At 41.4% G+C, this 9,720-nt stretch overlaps 1 protein-coding gene across 1 annotated transcript; it reads left to right on the top strand.

The window, feature by feature from the left end:
* The first annotated feature begins 1,099 nt into the window (after nt 1-1,099).
* Yod1 (YOD1 deubiquitinase) lies at nt 1,100-8,518 on the top strand. Its single transcript, XM_005079892.3, has 2 exons — nt 1,100-1,573; nt 2,897-8,518. The coding sequence occupies exons 1-2, from the start codon at nt 1,225-1,227 to the stop codon at nt 3,601-3,603; spliced, it is 1,056 nt and encodes a 351-aa protein (XP_005079949.2). The 5' UTR covers nt 1,100-1,224; the 3' UTR covers nt 3,604-8,518.
* The last annotated feature ends 1,202 nt before the right edge of the window (nt 8,519-9,720 follow it).

The following is a 9,720-nucleotide window of genomic DNA, read 5'->3' as shown; positions in this document are numbered from 1 at the left end:
TTTTAAAGATGCCTTGATGTCTACCAAGGTGCAAGAGCTGACTGCTAACTTCTGGTCAGATCCCAGAACCTAAGCCAACCGTGCTCGAAACCGGGGCTTCCCTGGACCCAGGTGACTCCAAACCACGTCCCTTTCTTTCCCCCCACTACCACGACCCAGACCGTCGTATCTGTGGTCATCTTGAAGAACCCAGGAGGAAGACTGCACCCGCTCCCGGTGTAGGGGTGGGGAGGGAAAGATCTGCTCTAATTGGGTCCTAAGGTGGGGCTGTTTCGGCGCGTTTGACACGTTCCAAAACTACTTTCCAAAGTCGCCCCAGCACACCGGTGGTACCGTGTGGGAGGGGCGGGGAACTTGCTGCTTTAACTTAAACATGAAAACCGAACAAACGAGGGCTGTTTTACTCATTTCTTCTTTGCCCGGAAATCGGGTCATCTTCCGGCCAGTCCAAGTATGCGTTTGACAGCCCCAGCGTGTTATGGCGTGCTATAAACCCTGCCATTATTTGGCGTTTACTGCACTTTTTTTTTTTTTAAGTACAAGGCAGTCTCGGGCTCGCGGCACACATGGCTGGAAACTAGCTAGCGTGCCCGGTGTGACTTTCTTCTGCCTCTGAGCCACAGGAGGACTTGTTCGATCCCCCAGGCGGGAGTGAAACACTTCATTCCTGTCTGGATACCAGGAATCGAACTGGAATCCGAGGACAGGAGTGGGTCGTCCTCGTTGACACCGCCGCCGCCACCTGCGGGCGGCGACCGCCCTAGGCACGGCTGCTGACCTCAGACTGTCTCTCTGAGGTGGCAGATGGACGCTTTCGGGTTCGTCTGGCCGAGGAATCCGGTCGAGCAGTCCTCTGAGCCTCGATGAATCAGTTCGGTGCGGCCACGGGCAGGTCCTGTGACCTTTCTTGGCATCTGTTTACCTCCTCGGCCATGAGTCGGCTCTTCCTGGTGCCCGGAGGGCCGCTTTCATCATTTCCGACCTCCCTGCAAGGTGACACTCTGCTCTGCCACACTCGGGAACTCCTTCCCCGCCCTCCTCCCTGGAGCATAAATGCTGCGGACGCGAAGGACGCCTCACAGCAGCGCCGCCGGGGAGAGCTGGCCGACCTCCGGCCCCGGCCGCCCTTAGCTCTTTAAGAGCGCGCGCTCTAGGAAGGACCGAGGCCGGTCCCTAACTGAGGTGTCGCGAGAAGCGCCGCCGCCGCTGCGGCTACTTCTCGCGATGTTTGGCGGCGCGAAAGGCGGCCATTTTGGAGTCCCCCCTGCTGGTTGCTCCGGCGGCGGCGGCGGCGGCGGCGGCGGCGGCTCCCAGGCTGCTGCAGGGACCAAAGCCGGCCCCGCAGGTGGCCGGCCCGCCGACACGATGTGGCGGCTCCGCTGCAAGGCCAAGGGCGGCACTCACGTTTTGCAGGGGCTGTCCAGCCGGACCCGCTTACGGGAACTTCAGGGCCAAATCGCCGCTATCACCGGGATCGCCCCGGGCAGTCAGCGAATCCTCGTCGGCTACCCGCCCGAGTGCTTGGACCTCAGCGACCGGGACATCACTCTTGGGGGACTGCCCATCCAGTCAGGTACGGGCGCCGGCTGGGACCAGGGAAGGCCTGGGGCACGTTGAGGGGCCGGTGGGCCATAGGGGCTTCGCGGACCGGGGCTCTGGGAGGGCAGGGGAAGTGTCGAGGCCTTTTTTTTTTTTTTTTTTTTCTTCTTCACTGCTTGGGAGAAAAGCCCAGAGCCTTGAGCTTAGCGCTTCCCTAAGCCCGCTCCCAGGAGACCATCTCATTCATTTTGCCTTCTCCGCTTCCCCAAAGGACAGCAGGACCCCTTTTCGCTGATACGATGATGGTTCTTTTTCTCCGTCCTGACCAGCGGGCCAGCAGTTGTGATACCGATTTTGTCTAATTGGCTTTTTCCCCGTTAATTTGTTTTTATAGTTTGTTTCGTGTGCACTTGTACAGCATTTACTGTAGAGTTTTGTCCCCAGTATTACAACTTGAACATCAGTGTTGATCCTTAAAAGCTTTCCATTCTGTGTCAAGGTCCCTCTGCACATCAAATGGTATAATCATGCCAAATGCCAGGAGAACACCGTGATGACCTACCTAGTCTGAGGGTGACATCTGAAAGAGTCGTGGTTTAAAATGCAGAACATAGGAGGGGTTGTTTTTTCGGTTTCTTTTGTTTGTTTTTTGAGGCAGGGTTTCTCTGTATTGTTTTGGAGGCTATCCTAGAACTTGCTCTGTAGACCAGGCTGGTCTCGAACTCACAGAGCCTGCCTCCCATAGGAGGGTTTTTGTTGTTGTTGTTGTTTGGGTTGGGGTTTTTTTGTTTTGTTTTTTGAGTTAGGGTTTCTCTGTTAGCTTTGGAGCCTGCCCTGAAACTCGCCAGGAACTCAAAGAGTGCCTTTGCCACCTGGCGGAGAGATCCCAGATTGCTGGTGTTAAAAGGTGCTAGCCATCGCTGCGCAATTTGTTTTTCAATTTATCTTTTTACATAAGGGTTTTTGTCTCCAAGTTGAGATGCAACTTGAAGCATTTTGTTTTCTTCCTTTCTGAAGACACAGTGAACAAAAAAAAAAAAAAAAGACAAAACAAAGCCAGACATTGGTGGAGCACACCTTTAATCCCAGCACGCGGGAGGCAGAGGCAGGCTGATCTCTGCGAGTTCCATCATGGGCTACTGGCTAGTTCAGGGCATCCTCCAAAACAATACAGAGAAACCCTGAAACCCTGTCTCGGAAAAAAAAAAAAACCCGCACACTTAAGTGTTACTGGTCTCTTGTTTACAAAGTCAAGTTCTTCTTAGTAACCCTCTTATGGCTCATAATTTACCGAGTTGGCTAATAAACACCCAATCTATAATTTTCTGCAGTTCTGGATTTGTTTTATTTTTAACAGGTGACATGCTGATTGTTGAAGAAGACCACACCAGGCCAAAAGCTTCTTCCCCTGCATTTTCAAAACATGGTGCTCCTAGTTACGTCAGGGAAACTTTGCCTGTGCTTACCAGAACTGCAGTCCCGGCAGACAACTCTTGCCTCTTTACCAGTGTGTACTATGTCGTTGAAGGAGGAGTCCTGAATCCAGCCTGTGCCCCTGACATGAGACGTCTCATAGCCCAGATTGTAGCAAGTGATCCAGACTTCTACAGTGAGGCAATACTGGGAAAAACAAATGAAGAGTATTGTGAATGGATCAAAAGGGATGATACTTGGGGAGGAGCAATTGAGATCTCAATTCTTTCTAAGTTTTATCAATGTGAAATATGTGTAGTAGACACACAGACAGTCAGAATTGATCGTTTTGGGGAAGATGCGGGATATACCAAAAGGGTTCTGCTCATCTACGATGGTATCCACTATGATCCACTTCAGCGGACCTTCTCTGATCCAGATACTCCTCCTCTGACCATTTTCTCCTCAAATGATGATATTGTTCTTGTACAAGCACTGGAATTAGCTGATGAGGCTAGAAGAAAGAGACAGTTTACTGATGTAAACCGCTTCACCCTGAGATGCATGGTGTGTCAGAAGGGGTTAACTGGACAAGCGGAAGCAAGGGACCATGCCAAGGAGACAGGCCATACCAACTTTGGAGAGGTGTGATCTGTTCATAAGAGTTGGAGCCTACTACCTCACAGATCCAGAAGGCTCTGGGTTTTCCAATAAGCTATTCATAAACTTACAGAATAGAAGAACACAATGCTTGGACCATCGTTTTAACTTAAACCAGTATGACTGACACTGAAATTCCTTGTTAAGATTAAAATTAGTGTGCAAGTTTACAGGTGTGTGTCTACACTAGTGGCATGCCCTCTTCCTACTAGGGTGACAGAATATGTGGCTTGTGCCACTTCTGATGCTAACCTGAAGACTGGATTCTATTATAAACCAGCACCCAGCGGCTTTAACTTATAGAAGAAAACATCATATTTTAGGTAATGTGGGAAGCCTTGCGGAGGTTCACTGGACATATACTGCAGTGTCTCCAGTAGCTGATTCCTTTTAATAACTTTGAATGAGTTAGTAGTTTCTAAATTCTGATTGATTCATCAAATGAAGATACTCAGAATTGTCAACTTTTTGTATTGCAATTTGGTAGACTTTATAAGTGTATCTAACAACTTAAAATGCATAAAAAGCAATTTTACAGGGATGTGTGCATTCCTTGAGAATGTTATCTAAAACAGGAATGGGGCCCTGTTTGAGATTTCTAGTGTATAAAAGTAGAATGTATAAGGGGGAAAGGTGCCTGAAGCAGCTTACTGAAGCTTTAAAAGACTGTTGGCCTCATGTTTTAATGCAATTCCTGTGTTGGTATTTGTCACATTAGATAATTTTTTTAATGAAGCAGGGTATGCCTTTTTAATTGCTAATTTAGTTTAAAATTCAAGAAGTGTCTTGAAATTTGGGTGTTTTGGTTTTTTTGGGGTTTTTTTTGTCTTGTTTTTCTTTTGCTGTTTTACATTACATTTGTCTGGAGGGATTTCATTTCCTCAGCTGTCCTGCTAAAAGCACTTCTTCCAAACAAGTCTTCCTCTAAGGTGTCAATGCTATGCTTTGATTGATTTCATAAATGTCTTTTTCATAGATAAGTGTTCATAGCTCCACTTTGATCTTTTAGATAGCCCACATTTCTGCAAGTTAGTACTTTGTTTACCTGTGATCTTTGACTTTCAGTTTTTAAATAATTGATTGGGTTTGTTTCACTTCTAAAATATAAAAAGTTTTAAAATCCTTGCCTTACACAGCTCTCTCAGAATTCTGCTACCTAATATTATATATGTAGCCATTTGCTTGATGGATTAATCCACAAGGCACACCCACTCAAAACTTAACTTCACTATACAATCTTCCAGGTAAAGTTTTCTACCTCTTAATTCTTCTAAAGATCAGGGATCTTTAAGTTACTATTTGTGTGTTCTGTCATACAATGTAAAGAGGCATACTGTTGTGAATTTTTGTTATCTCCATCTTAGATTTATTAAGTAGCTCAGACAACCATCAGTATACTTTAAAGAACTTACATCTTTTCCTGTGTATCTTAGCAAATGTTTTCAAATTAACATCAACCTTTAGCCTTCTACTTGGTAGTGGTAGCAATGTAAAATCAAGGAATATTAAAGTGAACAATTTAGAAAGTTCCTTTAAGGAACAATTGAACAATTCACAAAGTATGCTTCAATCATCAGGTGACATTCTATTTTGATTTGAGACAGAGTCTCCCTGTGTGTTTCTGGCTAACCTGGAATTTACTATATAGACCAGGCTCTTCAAACTTGAAGTGGTCCTTCTGCCTCAGCCTCCTGAGTGTTGAGATTACAAGCAGGAGTCACCGCACCCGGCCGAATGACTTCTTGTAAACCTTTCATGCACATAGCCAGTCAGGCAATGGCAGTTATTATAGTCATATAAATTGAAAATACTTAATTTTTGTGCCTGTTCGTTTATTGGTTTGTTGTTGTTTTGTTTTTTTTTAAACTGAGCCTTAAACATAGTACCAGTGAGGTTAGGACACTGAACGTTTGGCATTTGTGACATGTGTAAATGACTCTCACAAAAGTCTCTTTGGTCCAGATGATTTTTTATCTCTTTCATTTCCTCTATAAAATAATTTAATTTAAAACTATACATTAAAAATATAACACTGGGTAATATCTATCAATCGAGTTGTATGCATCATATTTATGAAGTCTGCCTTCCTGTACCTCTTCAGCATCCAAATTCAATGTTTCTGAAATTTTGGATCCAGAAGTTTGTTCATGCAACAAGTATTTATTGAATAGCTTATAATGTATAGGGCATGTTCTATTTTTTGAAGATAAATTCCTGTCGCTTTAAATTTTGTCTGTTATCTCCAGAGGGTTAGTTTAGTGAATGTAAAGAAATAGAATAAGTGCTTAAAATTCAAATACTTTAAGTGTTTTTTTGTTCATCTTGTTTAGTATTTATTTAGGGATTTAGGGGATTTTTGTTTTTCAAGACAGGGTTTTTTTGTGACTTTGGAGGCTGTCCTGGAACTAGCTCTTGTAAACCAGGATGGTCTCGAACTCACAGCCTGCCTCTGCCTCCCGAGTGCTGGGTTTAAAGGCGTGCACCACCACCTCCCAGCCAGGGGATTATTTCTTATCCTATTTTATCTTTTACCTAGTTTGTCCAGTAGCCAGGTAGACACTGATAGTCATATGGCTTTCAAAAAGGCTTTTTAAATATTTGCTGACACGAAAACTGGTTTAGTGTTCTAGAACATTTAAGGTGAAATATTATATGCAAATTATTTAATTATTAATTTATGTTCTTTCTAAATACAAGCTGGTAAGCCTCATAGAATTTAAAGGGTTTTGTTGTTGTTTTATATTTTTTGACTATGCTTATTAAGCTCTTGAAATTATTGACTAAACTCATTTTGAAAATTTTGAAAAATCTGTGAATTTAGTTGCGTCATAACTAAAAGAAACTTTGTTTTAATGAAACCCTTTTGTTCAGTTTTTGCCTGTCCTGCAAGAATTTCTTTTTTAATTAAAATGAGGCAGTTTACATTAGTGTGGTAGAATACTAGTGGTAGAGTAAAAATTATACTTTTGCCCTCACTACCCCATTCTTCCCTCAATCTTCTTTGGATTAAAGATTCAGTGTGTTCAGGGTATGAAAATACCCTCCCTAGTCATGGTATTAGTCCAAATTAATATCCCTGGGAATTTTGTGATAGTCATATGAAGACATCCAGGATGTTACCACATCTTTTAAAAGCCAGTGATTCATGGTTAATTTCTTAATTGCTCTTTGTGAATGAGAAGTGGACATAATCAAATGGTTACTGGCCAGCCTAACCCTTTTGTTAGGAACTAATACTATTATGCCATTTGAATAGTCTGTGGAGTCCCAAGGCTCAGAAAATCAGAATCCAAAAGTAGCATTACTTCCCTACCTATATATCCCTCTAACTGCACATGCATAACTTGCTTGTCTATCTAGCTTCCTCCCTTCCAGCTGCCCCTGTTGAATTTTCTGTCCATTTGGAAAACTTCAGAAGAATGTATGTGAAATTAAGCAACAATGATCCATATACACACACGTTATATATTTTAAAAAATCAGGTAGCCTTAAATTTACATATACTGAGAATTACATTTTTTCCTGTGTTGAAACATTATTTTTGCAGCACTTTAAAAATTGGAAAATGAAAGTTTACATAGCCTTCCACATATCTTGAGGACAGGAAAAATACAGCCTTGAGCATCAGTATTTTCTGTATCTTCTGATAAAGTCTAATTTCAGTCACTATTAGGAGTTTGGTCTGTAAGAAATGTTGTTTCTGTAACATCATTATCACTTGTTTTACAGTATTCAAATTCTGTTTACAGCATAGAGTTTTTAAAAGAAAGAGTAGACTCATCAACCCTTTCATTCATTTTTAAGTAAGCTTATATTAGGGAAATCTTTTTTTTGAGTAAGATATACGAGCAATATTTGTGAACCTAAAGGAATACTTGATTTGAATAAGCTAGCTTGTTTCTCATGGTGATAGACATCAAACCAGGGCTTTGTGCTTGCGAGGTAAGTGCTCACTGGTCAACATCCCCACGCCCAGGGTGGTTTCTTAATAACCAATGTAATATGTCAGCACATCCAACTCAATGAATGTAAGACTTCCTTGATTGTGATAGGTATTTTTCTTCAAAAATTAGTATTTGTTTACAGTGCTTTGAATATTTCATTTGGAAAACAAAATGTTTATATTGATGCTGAATTATGGAGTGTTTACATCTTAATTTAGTAGGAAAAAGTACTATTAAAAAGGCATGAATGTAAGCATTTTGCATGGCATGCTTTTTTACTTCTCATTTTAAATAAATTAACCTGTGTGTAGGAATTTAAGTATAGTGAAGGTGTAGTTAAGTTACAGGTAAAGAGGTTGAGAGTTTCTGCTGAGGTGATATGTCTTGGCACCAGAACTGGTTCAGAATGTTTAGTTAGGTATAATTCCCCCTAAGTTACTTAAAGGACAAGGGTTTCCGTTCATATTTTTTACCATTTAGGACTCAAGGTGTCACAGGAAATATACTTATACCAAATTAATTTTTCCTTTAAGAATGCCTAATAAGTACATATTATAGCTTGTCAAAAAGGATAAAGAATGAGAAGTAGTCTATAGAGGCTGTTTTAACACAGTAGAGGCAGAGCTCCTTAAGTAAGAAAACAGCCATGAAACCTGAAATGCAGAACTCTAGAACATAATTGCAAAGATATTAAATGGGGCCAAACAGAAAAAAGAGTTGTTTTCTTAGCATAAGAAAATGTGTTCTTAGTGAAGATGGACAGTGTTGCTTTCAAAATGTTCCCTTGGTTATTTGCCAGCAAGTTTTCAAAGTTCATGCACTGCTGCTACCTGGAAGAGGTCTAACTTCATGATTTCTTTGCCTTTGTTATTAATATGCATTAATTTTATTTATGACATGTGATTTTTTTCAATATCTAAATGTATGAAGTGACTTGTATTAAAGGAATAAATGAAGTGAAACATTGTTGTGTGAGAATATTTTGGGGCCAGGCAAAGGGCCAGCAAAGAATGCTACACTCAAAGTTACATATTACCAACCCAGACCACAGCTTGGTTTTGTGTACCTGGTTCCCACACCCTTTGAGTAGTTAATGTTTCTCTTCTGATGCCAAAAGGCATTCAGATTTACCCTTCGTTGACTAAATTTCCTTCTAAACTCCCTGAAGTTTAAATTAAATAATCTTTGCTGGTGAATTGTTTAAATAGAAAGGTTGGGTGTACCTGTTTTTACTAGAATCAGATTCTGGATGTACTTATGTTTGAAAGTTGGTGGCTTTTCTATAATTTTTCATTGTCAGCAGTTAAACACCAGAAACCCCGGAGCTGTTAGTGTTGGCCAGAGCTTAGGTTTTCTAACTTGACCTTAGTTCACAAATACACACAGCACACAAGAAACTAACAAGAATAGAAAGAATTGGTTATGTTAATATTTTTTAAAAACTCAAATACTGTGAAGTCTGCATTATGGGGATGATACTAGAAGTCAGTCTACCATCTTGAAAAGGATTTTAATACCAGCTATAAAATAATTACAAAAGAACCTCTTCCTCTGAAATAGTATAATATTACACACACACACACAATCAGGATTTTTCTTGCCCTTATCCTGTTAAAGTTTGTAAGAAAGTCGGATATGGAAGAGGCTTCAAAGCAGGACATCCATTTGTGACAAATGCCCCCCTCCTCCCCCAGACAGGATTTCTTTATTGCTTTGGAGACTGTCCTAGAACTCACTGTAGATCAGGCTGGCCTCCAAACTAACAGAGATCTGACTGCCTCTGCCTCGCGAGTGCTGGGAATAAAGGCATGCGCCACCAACACTCAGCTCAAATGCATATTTTTTGAATTTATAAAGATCTTACATCTCCAAACCTGAAATAAGGCAGTTTCATAAATAAACTTGGTTTTGAAATTTTGTTCTGATACGGATGTCTTTGTCTCCCAGCAGTGACACCAAGTATCAAGTTACACGGAGTAACTAAACGTGATGATAGCTCTATAAATCAAACGAGAATTCCTTCTCAGTTCAGGGTGTAGAACACCGGGATTTTAGCATACACTAAGTATGTATAGTCCTTGTTCTTTTCAGCCTTTCAGAGTGTCAGCTACCCAATCTGCAATAAACATCTTTCCCTGTTCCCGGGTTAGTAATTCACCAAATT

This window comes from Mesocricetus auratus, unplaced genomic scaffold (genome assembly GCF_017639785.1).
Source record: "Mesocricetus auratus isolate SY011 unplaced genomic scaffold, BCM_Maur_2.0 Super-Scaffold_100676, whole genome shotgun sequence".
NCBI lineage: Eukaryota > Metazoa > Chordata > Mammalia > Rodentia > Cricetidae > Mesocricetus > Mesocricetus auratus.
The sequence above is the reverse complement of the archived record's forward strand: the minus strand, read 5'-3'. Positions and strand labels throughout refer to the sequence as shown.